The 12,413-nt window shown below is 34.0% G+C and overlaps 2 protein-coding genes across 2 annotated transcripts; both read left to right on the top strand.

The window, feature by feature from the left end:
* The first annotated feature begins 664 nt into the window (after nt 1–664).
* LOC130814861 (calcium-dependent protein kinase 2-like) lies at nt 665–8,059 on the top strand. Its single transcript, XM_057681099.1, has 8 exons — nt 665–1,967; nt 3,661–3,804; nt 3,895–4,047; nt 4,302–4,417; nt 5,917–6,084; nt 6,192–6,319; nt 6,583–6,682; nt 7,488–8,059. Exons 1-8 carry the CDS (start codon nt 1,157–1,159, stop codon nt 7,560–7,562), a joined length of 1,695 nt encoding a protein of 564 aa, XP_057537082.1. The 5' UTR covers nt 665–1,156; the 3' UTR covers nt 7,563–8,059.
* Nucleotides 8,060–8,383: 324 nt separating this feature from the next.
* On the top strand, nt 8,384–11,583 carry LOC130814863 (phosphatidylinositol/phosphatidylcholine transfer protein SFH11). Its single transcript, XM_057681100.1, has 2 exons — nt 8,384–9,750; nt 10,765–11,583. Exons 1-2 carry the CDS (start codon nt 9,010–9,012, stop codon nt 11,191–11,193), a joined length of 1,170 nt encoding a protein of 389 aa, XP_057537083.1. The 5' UTR covers nt 8,384–9,009; the 3' UTR covers nt 11,194–11,583.
* Nucleotides 11,584–12,413: the final 830 nt, after the last annotated feature.

Genomic DNA, 12,413 nt, shown 5'->3' with positions numbered 1-12,413 from the left:
CTCATGAATGTATCAATATTGTTTTATCAATAAAACAAGCATTTGATTTCAGATTAATTATTACATTTCCTTTGTTTTATGGATCCTTAATGATCACAAAAATTTGCAGAAATAAATTAATGATTGAACGAGAATTCTTTACCTCATATTACATCTAATCTTCGAAAATGTGATAAATGTAAATTGGTTCTTATTTTCAATATTTTTCGGGTGTAAAATAACTTCTAAATTTAAATCCAATAAAAATATAATATTAGGTTTAATAATACATAAGAAGTTCTACCTAATGTGTGTGACAAAAAGGTTACATGTTCGAGTCCTGAAAGTAGGTTTCTCCATAAATATACAATAAGGTTTAGTTCAATCACACTTTGTGATGAAATCTTTCTTTGTGAACGCTTTGTGCACTGAGCTGCCTTTTTATACACTAAATTAAATCAATTAGTATGACAAAAATTTTGATTTACAATCTTCAACTTTTCTTTAGACTTTTAACTTGAAAATCATAATTAATGAAATAAATGTACTCCATTTTATTTTGATTTAGAATTTTCTAAATTTTAAAGCATAAATTATAATTATACTATTAACACAAATTATACGAAATAGTGTCACCGTAATAAATTATTTTCTTTTAAGAGGTAAAATTATAGGATGTGAAACATACAACATCAAGGTGGGATTAGATTTTTTTAAGATCACACGTTTTAGGAAGATTAAAGAAATTAGAAAATTATGTTATGAAAACGTCTAACATTCTAAAATCCAAATGAAAGACAAACTGACGACTGTAATTCAGCTGGATGGTGGTGAGTCAACTCAACAACTCATTTAAAAAACAATACCTAACAAAACCACTTCCGTTCTTTTCATCATTTCCCTATCTCAACACATAAAAATCAATCTGTTTTTTCCAGGAATCTACCTTTGACTCTCTTTTTTGAATTGATCAATATTGTTCACATCTGAAGTTCAATTACCCATATCCAAAAATTATTCATTGTACCCCAATTTAGATTCTTTTCATTTTTAACTGTCTGGGTTTTTATGTTCTGACTCTGGAATTTAGGGTTCATTCATAAGTAGAAAACCCCAAGTCAATTTATCACAAAATACATCAACAAGATCATTTCTTTTTGATCTTTAAGGTTTGAAAATGGGGTGCTGTGCAAGCAAAAGTAAGGTTACACAAGGGAAACTTAATGGGCATCGATCAAATGATATGAACATTCATGCTAGAAATTTGCAGCAACATCAACAACAAAGAGATCAGCAAATTCATAATCATCATCATCATCAACAACAAAGGCAGCAAATTGTTGTTCAGCAACAAAAGCCAAATACCCATCAAGAACAAAGGTCTAATCAACCTCAATCTCAACCTCAAAATGTGAATTCACAAGTAAAACCCATTATAATAGACCCAAAACCTAGACTAGCAATTGCTGCACCACCACCAGATACTATACTGGGTAAACCATTTGAAGATATAAGGTCACACTATAGACTTGGGAAAGAATTGGGTAGAGGTCAATTTGGGATTACTTATTTGTGTATTGAGAATTCAACTGGTCAATCTTATGCTTGTAAATCAATTTTGAAAAGGAAATTGGTGACTAGAAGTGATAAAGAGGATATTAAGAGAGAAATTCAGATATTGCAACATTTATCAGGGCAGCCTAATATTGTAGAATTTAAAGGGGTTTATGAGGATAGACAGTCTGTTCATGTGGTTATGGAACTTTGTGCTGGTGGGGAATTGTTTGATAGGATTATTGCTGAAGGGCATTACTCAGAAAGAGCAGCTGCATCTATTTGTAGGCAGATTGTTAAGGTTGTTCAGATTTGTAACTTTATGGGCGTATTGCATCGCGATCTTAAGCCGGAAAATTTCTTGTTGGCTAGCAAGGATGATGGAGCTATGCTCAAAGCTACTGATTTTGGCTTGTCTGTTTTTATAGAAGAAGGTTGAATTCTTACCCTTTTGTTTCTCTTGATCTTTTTGTGTGTGCTTTTATTGATATACACTTATGGTGTTCTGCATCACTCCCTCCGCCCCTCTGAATTTGCTACACTACACTAAAAAAGTGTCACAATGATTTGTGTAATATAGCAAATTAAAGGGACATAGGAGTACTTTATTTAAAGAATGTGTGAACAACTCTACACCCTTTTCCACCCTAAAGAAGAAAGAAAAGTTGATGGAATGGAATAAGTATGGTTTTTATTCTATTATGATGGTTTTTATTAAACTGGTTTTTGGTATATTATGCTATTTCTTGGTGTTTGAGTTCAAAATCTAGGTTTTATATATAGTAATGACATATATCATTTGATGATTTTTCCTTGCCTTGAAAGGTCAATTATAGGAACAGTGATGTCATTCTATTTTTCTCTCTCTCCTTGTGCTGTTTGTGATGAAAGGGATGCTTATCATCCTTTAGTTATGCTAAAGTATGTGAACTGTATTGTGATAAGTACATTCCAGGGAGTGTTCTAGAATTGCAATAGCTTTTTTAACTTGAGTGACATAGGACATAAAACAACATTATTTTTCAGATGATTTCTCTTGGATGATTTACTTGAACTTTTTTGTGTTCATTTGTGTCTGCTTTAGAGAACTGCATGGACATACTTGATACTACCATGTGATTGTGGTATTATTGCCTTTTGGAATGAATACTCTCACCGCTCTAATCCCTACAGAGAAGAAGTGAAAGGAAGGAAAGCTGTGTTTCTATTTTGTTTTCATGGTGCTATTGAACTGGCATCTTTTGGTCTGTTATGCTTTTTTTGTTTGTCTAGCTATATTGGTCGTATATAATGTTTTAATGAGCTTATGTGCCTTTTAATGCTAGTTGTAGAAACAAAATTGTAGCAGCCTTCAATTTATTTTTGAACAAACCATGATTAGAAGACCTAACACAATGTATCCTATGGAATCAACATTAGAATTTTGATGGAGCTCTGTCGTAACTGTAGTGTGTGATGAATACATTTCAAAGCATTGTACTGACAGCCGTGAATGTCTTACCCCTTGTAGATTGGAGTTGTATATCTTTTTGCATATGCTTTTTAGTTATAGAAGAAACCAGCATTATAACCACCGTGTTTTGGATGACTCTGAATCTGATTCTTCACTGCGTGTTGGTATAACACTATCACCTTTTGCAAGTTTCAATTGTAATCAATTGGGTATAAATATCAACATGGACAGTCCGAAGGCCAATAAATAATAGTGTATCAACAAGTATATGTCTATATCATCATGATGATATTTTTGGGTTAACACTCCCTTGTTTTCAGGAACTTTGGTGTAAGTGTTTGTTGATTCCATATTGTTATGCTTACTTGACATTGAAAGAATAGTTGGAGTCTTAGTCTGCACAAGCGTACAAGCAAAGGGCATCGAATGGCCATTTCCTTTTCCTATATTTTGAGTAGATTTTGGTGTATTTTTGGGCGTTCGGGTCACTCTGGGTCTTTTTCGTTTTTATAGGTACTTAAAGTTTTGTTGTCACAATTGAAAGACAATGATAAGCTGTTATGTTTTCCCCCCTTGAAAATTTGGATGCTATTTGTAAACTACTGATTATCTGATTCTAAAGTAGTTGAAAATCAAACTTTGACTTCAATAAACCTCTTTTAAAAACTTTCCAGGGAAGAAGTATCGTGATGTAGTGGGCAGTGCTTACTATGTTGCTCCTGAAGTACTCAGGCGAAATTATGGGAAGGAAATTGATATATGGAGTGCAGGAATTATGTTGTATATTCTACTTAGTGGTGTCCCTCCCTTTTGGGCTGGTGAGATATTTGTTATCTTGTTCTTCCGATTTTTATCTTATTAACCAGGAATAGTGAATACTAATAGTGCACTATATTGTTTTTTTGCAGAAAGTGAGAGAGGCATATTTAACGCCATACTGAAAGGGGAAATTGACTTTGAAAGTAACCCATGGCCAACTATATCAAAGTGTGCAAAGGATCTTGTCAAGAAAATGTTGAACCCGGATCCGAAAAAGAGAATTACCCCTGCAGAAGTTCTGGGTAATTCACTTTCTTGCCTCTTTAACTGAAAGCCAGTTCCTTAGGTCTTTTCAACAGTTCTACTTCTACCTCAACTCTTCAATACCCTACCCTTGAGCTTAAGAATTGGATGATGACTATTTTAATTACTGTTAGGATAGCCACTTATTGTTAGAGGTTTGCTGTATTGAAAATTTTCTTATCTTCCACAAAAGTGTTGCTCTATTATTAAACTCTGTGGATGTCTAATGTGACTCATCTCCATGAATACCCAGAGCATCCGTGGATGAGAGAAGGCGGAAATGCATCTGACAAGCCGATAGATAGTGCAGTGCTCTCTAGAATGAAGCAGTTTAGGGCAATGAATAAGCTGAAGAAGCTAGCTTTGAAGGTAATTTCATCTTTAACTTGTAATTTTTATTTATATGCTTCTTGTACAGAGATTTGTAACGCAAAGTCAATTTTAATTACAAATAAGGTAATGTTGGGCATGTATACCTTGAGTTTGCAAGGAACAAATACAGGAAGGTTTGAGCATCTATTGACAGAATGCATTTTCTTGGGAAGTTTGATTTTACTTGAAATTTTTGCAAAGATGAAAAGGGTTATTCTTTTACACCAATAACCCACTTTAAGTCCTGAATTTAGTAAGTGAGAAGAACAAAGTTGTTCTTGATTGAGAATCGATAATAGGATTGAACACTTGGGACAATCAAAGCTGATGTAGATCTTTATTCACAAGGGATACGTAAATGAACATTTGGATCATCTCAACACTTTCAATACAATGTCTTATTATGTTAGTTGGACACAAGAACTCATATCCAACATAAGTACGTGATCAAGTGTTAAATTTGGCTATTTGAAAAAAGCTTTTTGGTGCACAATGATGTGCTGATTTGTTGAAGGGTCGTAACTTGTACCCTATTTCCAAGTGATTTATCAAGGTATTTGAGGTAAAAGGAAGAGTGACCTTTATGTTATTGTTTTATGGACACGACTAAAGGAAGAATTTGGGTAACATAGTTACGTTGTACCTTTTATCTTATTGTATTATGAACACCACTATCTAAAGTTGTTACTTGTTACATACACAAGTGTACTTTGCATTCAGAATATTTGCTTAGTTTTACCTGTTTTGAAGTGTTCACATGTCGATATGAGAAAGGAGTTTTTATTATCCGAACCAATGCTTGCACGTTGAGGCAATGAAGTATCTTGGTAAACTTGGCTACCTCTCACGTGATCAACAAATTAACTAATAAGAACAAACTTCATATCAACTAGTAAGAATATTTTCCCTCTTCTATGCTGTAATTTGAATCTAATATTGCAACACACGTTGCTTAATCCATTGATGGGAGAGCCTGGGAGTTTTCTTATGCAAAATGATTCAAATATGGTTGTGTTTCACTTATGCAAAATGTTTTAACACTGAGTGGCTTTATCTCCTTGAGTGTTCTTTTTGGTAGGTCTCCTGAGAATCATGTGCACCTTCCCTTTTCTTATGTACCATTCACATTATTTGTGTCCTGGACGACCATGAACATGTGTTCTTGAATATGGTTATGTTTCACTTTGTACTTGAAAATGCGGTTTCTTCAATATTGTTATGTTTTATTTTGAACAATATAACAGTGACCCATGAGCATGAAATATCTCTTGATATGGCTACAATACGAGAAATATCAGTTTGTTGTTTTTGAAAACCTTTACAATGCAGCCGGCGCAATGCGATGCGACCTTGTTTTTACTCTATAGATTAAATACATTCTTTATATTCAAATTTTTTTTGTGGGATCTCATCATTTCAATGTTGGAAGTTACAGTATTAAATTTTGACTTCGGTTGATTGGGATGATCCTAGCCTTATTGAATCAAAAACTGTAGGTCATAGCGCAAAATATGTCTGAAGAGGAAATTAAAGGTTTCAAAGCTATGTTTGCTAACATGGACACAGACAAGAATGGTTCAATAACCTACGATGAGCTAAAAAAAGGATTAGCTGAGCTTGGTTCAAAGCTTACTGAGAACGAAGTCAAGCAACTTATGGAAGCTGTAAGTTGGAAAATATCATTCATATGATCCCTCTCCCCTTGCCGCAACATTTTCTTCCGAAAACAAGTTTTTCAGTAATCATAAAATATTGGAATATTTTGTTGCAGGCTGATGTTGATGGAGATGGATCAATTGATTACACAGAATTTATTACTGCAACAATGAACAGACACAGACTGGAAACCGATGAAAATCTGTCGAAAGCGTTTCGATATTTTGATAAGGATAATAGCGGGTGAGTACATAAGACAACCTTGGCTCATTCCCTCTTTTTTTGACATTGGTATTAATTTTGTTCTATATAATGTGTTCCATGTTTTTCTCATAATTTATTCATTTTTATATCCGACTCAATTGAATTAAAAAGCTCGAATGCAGCTCAATTTCTTTGTTTTTAAAAGAACTTAGTAGGCTTCTTAATCTGTGTAATTCTTCAAAGACTTTACATTTTGATATGAAGGGAGTGTTAGATACTGAACGTTTCCGTTGTGATCTCAGCTACATTACCACAGATGAACTGGAAAGTGCCATGATGGAATATGGAATCGCTGATGAAAGTAGCATCAAGGAAATTCTCTCGGAAGTTGATACTGATAACGTAAGTATTATATCTGATTTTCGTTATTAGAATTAGTCGGCCTTGTGCATTAGATGGAAAATGTGTAGTTTCCTTCAACTTTCATGAAGCTTTGAGACACAGGATCATAAAACCAATCTTCTGTATTCGAGATTAATAGTCACATGCACTAAATAAGGGAGTCCGAAACGAGTTGTCGCTCTCCTAATATGGGAAATGGTTTATGATTGAATTTTGCGACGTGTTTCTACCCGAGTTACATTGTGGAGATATATTAATAACCCAATTATTCTTCTGCTTCTTCAAGATTTTTAAGGTGTTTCTTTAGCTATAATGTGATAGATTGTGAATTGTAAAAGGTTCATGTCTACATTTTTGTATCAGAGAGGGAATGTCATTTAGAGATTTGGATATAAGTAGATAATCCAAATGGGATAATGCATGTAAAATAGAGATAACTTTTACTGAATGAGAAATAGAATGAAATTAAGAACTTAAAAAGGAAGATTAACTAGAGTAATGGAGTATTGTAAAAAGATTTTACTTAATATCCCCCTAATCACTGTCGTATTATTATTTTGAATGGATGGGATAATGCGACATATTTCGGATGAAAATAGGGTTAATGCCTAAGGATGGCAGACGGGTAAAATTATATGCATCCGCCCCAATTGGAGTGGATATGGGTATAATTTTGGTGGGTAGTGGGTGGGTATGCGTATGAAAAGTCCTACCGCCATGGGTGGTGGTAGTTGGGTATGAGGTCTTAGTTCGAGTGTCGACGTATCATTGCTTGGAGAACACTGATTTTATTGATGCTTAACAGGACGGACGAATCAACTATGAAGAATTTTGTGCTATGATGAGAAGTGGTACAACCCAACAAGTAAAACTATTCTAGCGCGTTTCATGAATATAGGAAGGTTTTGTACAGTAAAACCGGTGAGTTTACTGATGATTAAAATTATTTTCGACAGAAGCTTCAAGAACCTTGTGTATTTATCTGTGAAAATCTACTCTGCACTTGTGTATATGTATTTATAGATTTTTATTTTTACATAGGTTTTTTTCCTTTTGTATTTCTGCTTTAAGCAGAGTGATTTTGCTCATATTGAAATGAGAAGATTTACTGTTACCTAAACAATGCAGAATCGGGTGAAGCTGTTATGTGTTTTGGGATCGGATTTAATAAGAAAACAAAGAGGAACTTGTATATTGTTTCTTGTATCATTGTAATTTCACTATATCCAACCCCCCTCTCGAACGATACAAGAGCCTACGATGTTGCTTATCGAGCCATTGCTTCTGTATTCCTTTCTTTGTATCGGGAGTAGCTCTTATTCTAGAGAGTGGGATTTCACCAAAGTATCCGAATGGCAAACTAATAAAGAATCGTAATTTTGGAAAACGCAAGTAACTTTAGCCCTTTTCAGGTACCGGTTTTATTAGGTAAGATTTTGATGATTCTTGCTGTCTTAGTGCAATTAAATATGGAGTCATAAAGATCAATGATGTGGACAAAATTTGATGGTACACTTCAAATATCTCAAGTGCTTGCATGGGTGATGCCAAGATGCTTGGTGGCTCGATAATGGCGTCAAGAATTCAACTCAATCTATAAAAATATAAGCTAAAGCTATAATCTCAAAATATGTGTTATATAGTCTATGACGTCCTTCACATGACTCATAAAAGCTCTTTTCTATAAAAGTGCAAATGCAATACATATCTCTTTAATTATACACGACGTTAAATATTGTAACCTTTGTTCCTACCATATTTCATATGCTCTATCAAACCAAACATTTTGGCTACACTTCGTGTCCCCACCATTGATCAATTCCACCAGTGCTCAGTGGATAATTAACAACTTCCGAATAAAAGTGCATAAACAAAATAATCTCATACATCTTCGTCTACCTTCTCTCTATGCAGGTCTATCACTATTTGTGATAAAGTTGATCACATTCCTCTAGTCCTCTCTTAGGAGGAGATATAAATATAGATTGTCCGTTATCTTTTGTGTTTTCAAGTGAAAAATTAGGTTGATGATAATGATCATCTCCTCTTCTACCTTAACTTTAAAGCAATGAAAATTCTCTGCCAAAAAAAAGCATATCTATATACATTAAACAGTGAAAAGGTTTTAGGAATCTTTTTAGTAGCAGGAAAACCTCGTGAAGAATACTCTTATAAGAAAAATATACAAATTATTCTATGCTGTCCAATGAAGCCAAAAAAAAGTAACCTTAGTAGGATATACTTCATTATATACAAAAATTTCCTCAAATGTTGCAAAAACATCAAACCTATGTACATCTGTTTTGGGCACCTAAACACCTCAAAAAATGTCTGTACCTTTGAAAGTATTGCAAAAAATACTATGCAAAACAAAATACAAGAACAAAGATGATGTAGACGAAGAAGAAAATCGCAATCCTAGCGATCACGAAGCTATAAAAAAGTTACGCGAATTACTTAAACTCCAATTAGACGATAGAAACAATAGTAATCAGATAACGGATGATCATACTCTGTTAAGGTTTCTGCACATGACAGATTACGACATCTCGAAAGCTAAAGATTCATTTCTGAATCATTTAAAATGGAGGGAAGAATTTGGGGTCGAAAAAATTAGTAAAGAGTTCAATTTCGATGAATACGAACAAGTACAAAAGTACTACCCGCATGGATTTCATGGTGTAGATAGGAGTGGAAATCCTGTGTATATTGAACGTATGGGGTTGATTGATCTTACGACTCTTTTGGAGAAAACAAGCCTCGAAAGATTGGTGAAACATCATGTTTACGAGCAAGAGAATACTTTGAATGTGAGGTTTCCTGCGTGCTCGATTGCTGCAGGGAAACGTATTGGTTCGACTACTGCTATTTTAGATGTTAAAGGGATTGGTGCATCAAGTTTTTCTAAGCAAGCAAGGTATTTGTTAATGGAGATTCAGCATATTGATAGCAATTATTATCCAGATACTCTTAATAGGCTTTATGTTGTTAATGCTGGTTCTGGTTTTCGGCTTTTGTGGAAGGCTCTCAGGACTTCTCTTGATGCACATACAGCTAAAAAGATACAGGTTTAATCATTTGATGCACATTTATATGTTGTTTCTGAACCCGATACGAGTTTTATGTGAGTGTCGACGAATCAACCAATAGCTTAAGTTTATGGTTGAAACTCTAGGATATAATGTATATTCTATCAGTTCTCTCATGCAAGAGTTCATTGGGTTAGAAGTGTGAGTGCAGCACAAATTCTCCTCTCACCCCTCGCTAAATATTTCATTTTAAATGAGGGTAATTAGATTTGAGCTGTGACATGATGTTGAGGAACTAACCCGATCAACCAAAGACTTGAGTTTATGGTAGATGGTCTAGGATATGATAAATTCATGTACTCTCATGCGAGAGCCCATTAGGCTAGAAGCGTGGGTGTAACACAAACTCTCCTCTTACTCCTCGCCAACTATTCCATTTGAAATGAGGTTAATGAGATTTGATCTTTGACATGATGTTAAGGAACTAACCCAATCAACCAAAGGCTTGAGTTTATGGTTGAAACTCTAGGATATGATATATATTCTATCACGTCTTCACATGCGAAAGCCTATTAGGTTAGAAGTGAGGGTGAAACACAAACTCTCCTCTTACCCTCGCTAAATATTCATTTGAAATGAGGGTAATGAGATCTGACCGCTGACATGATGTGAAGGAACTAACTCAACTAAAAGTTTAATCTTATAAAAGTTGAAGCGCCATATCAATCGTAGGATGTGAATATTCTCAGACTCAAATTTCAATCTCCAGACTCTACTACATTAGATTTTTACTAACTTTTATCTAACTATCATACAAGACTCTCTAATTTTACAGTTTATCCTTCATTTCATTTTAGACACAACTTTATTTATCGGAGTCTCGTGTAAAATTTAGAAACTTGTTCCACATCAGGAGTCTTACAATGCGTTTTATATAGCAAGACTGCATGTAAGACGCTGTCATTTTTCCTCATCACCAATGCCTCTCTTATAAACAAAACTTAGCTCGACCGGCCTTGTTGACACCCTTATATAAATAAATATTTATTGCAGGTGTTAGGAAGCAATTACAAAAGTAAACTCATAGAAGTAATAGATCCAAGCAACTTACCAAGTTTCCTTGGAGGAAACTGCACCTGTTCAGAACAAGGTGGGTGCATGATAAGTGATAAAGGGCCATGGAATGATCCAAAAATATTAGAAATTCTTGAGTCTTTAAAAGACAATAAGAAGAATGCTTACGATAATCATACAAATGTAGAAGAAGTATGGTTAAGTGCTGAAAGCACACCAGATAATACACCCTTATCACTATCAGAGACAATTAAACAGATGAAAATTACAGTAGAAGAAGCAGAAAGTCGATTTCGAGCTATCGAGGTTGCAGTTGCACAAACTAAACAGGTTTTGCAAAGATTTTCAGAAAAATGTAAGGAGTTTCAGATGAAGGCATTACACTTTGAAAAATCTGGAACAATTTGAATTATATTACAGAGTGATGCATATTTTTACTGATGGTTGAGTTGTATTTGTCCTGCAGTCATGCAGGAACAGATTCAAACAATATGGTCTTAGGTTCTTTATCTGTACTCATACAACAATGCCCATAATTCAACAACTTTAATGGAATCACAAATTCTGTGACGGTCTCACCGTGGGAGGCGCCTCATACATATAGCACAATAATACAAATTATTATTACCATAGAAACGAGGTGGGATAGCTTTGAATCAAACATAATAGGGTCCTACACAATCAACTAACCCCACACATTTTTTAGATCGGTGAATTTTTTAGTTTTATATCGATATTTTTGAGTTAAAATTTATTATTTTTAGTTGTTTTGTTGTTTGATTTAATATTACAACGTATTACCTGAATTTGTTGTTTATCCAATATAAAAAGATTTTTTAATTTCAACGACAAAAGTAAAGTATCTTTAGGCTATATATAGGAATAAGAATAAAAGATTATATAATTATGATCTATTGGGTAAACCAATCGACCCTAAGCCAACTTGATCAACCGATGTAACAGGTTTATAGCTTGCCGGGTCCCAATGACCTAGGGTCAGACATCCTCAGCTCCCCCACTCCTTAACCTTCTCTAGCTAAGCTATAGTCATGGCTAACGAGAGAGATCTTTAACAAGTGTTGGTGTTGTTTGCTAAAGACTAACCGAAGAATGAAATACCCAATAACTCAAACGTACACCAAAAAAAAAAAGAACATGAGTGTTATAACTTTAATCTTTTTCTTTTTTTTATTTCAAAACCTTGTCAATATCGGCAAATAACGATACTCATAAATTCAAGTAATACATCAAAATAATAAGGAAATCAATATTATCCTACATTCCTACTATCCTACATTCCTACCTATTAATAATAAGAGATACTAAATATTTATATTATCAATAATTATGAGAAATATTAATGTTGACAGTGTTAGAGTATATAACATATTCTGGGATCACAATCAAAAGCTTAAGTTTTGTAGAATATTATTTTCAAGGATTTTAGAGGCGATTATTATCTCTAATAAACCTAGGTTCCTGATGTTTCTTGGGACATGGAAAAATACTTGTGAATTGTTGGAACTTTTTGAAATTGGATAACTTAAATATGGTTGGCATGTTTGATGGCTAAACAACTAATCAAATCGAACAAATTAAATTCAGATCGAGATCTGAGTTTTATCTTA

Source organism: Amaranthus tricolor, chromosome 6, assembly GCF_026212465.1.
Source record: "Amaranthus tricolor cultivar Red isolate AtriRed21 chromosome 6, ASM2621246v1, whole genome shotgun sequence".
Lineage (NCBI taxonomy): Eukaryota > Viridiplantae > Streptophyta > Magnoliopsida > Caryophyllales > Amaranthaceae > Amaranthus > Amaranthus tricolor.
Note: the sequence above shows the minus strand (reverse complement) of the source record. Positions and strands in the feature narration are given on the sequence as shown.

Bases quoted from the DNA above. Each gene is read 5' to 3' on its own strand.
- LOC130814861 (XM_057681099.1), top strand. From the start codon at position 1,157: ATGGGGTGCTGTGCAAGCAAAAGTAAGGTTACACAAGGGAAACTTAAT. The intron at 4,048-4,301 runs GTAATTCACTTT...ATGAATACCCAG, and splicing joins TACCCCTGCAGAAGTTCTGG to AGCATCCGTGGATGAGAGAA. The intron at 6,683-7,487 runs GTAAGTATTATA...GATGCTTAACAG, and splicing joins CGGAAGTTGATACTGATAAC to GACGGACGAATCAACTATGA.
- LOC130814863 (XM_057681100.1), top strand. From the start codon at position 9,010: ATGTCTGTACCTTTGAAAGTATTGCAAAAAATACTATGCAAAACAAAA. The intron at 9,751-10,764 runs GTTTAATCATTT...TATTTATTGCAG, and splicing joins ATACAGCTAAAAAGATACAG to GTGTTAGGAAGCAATTACAA.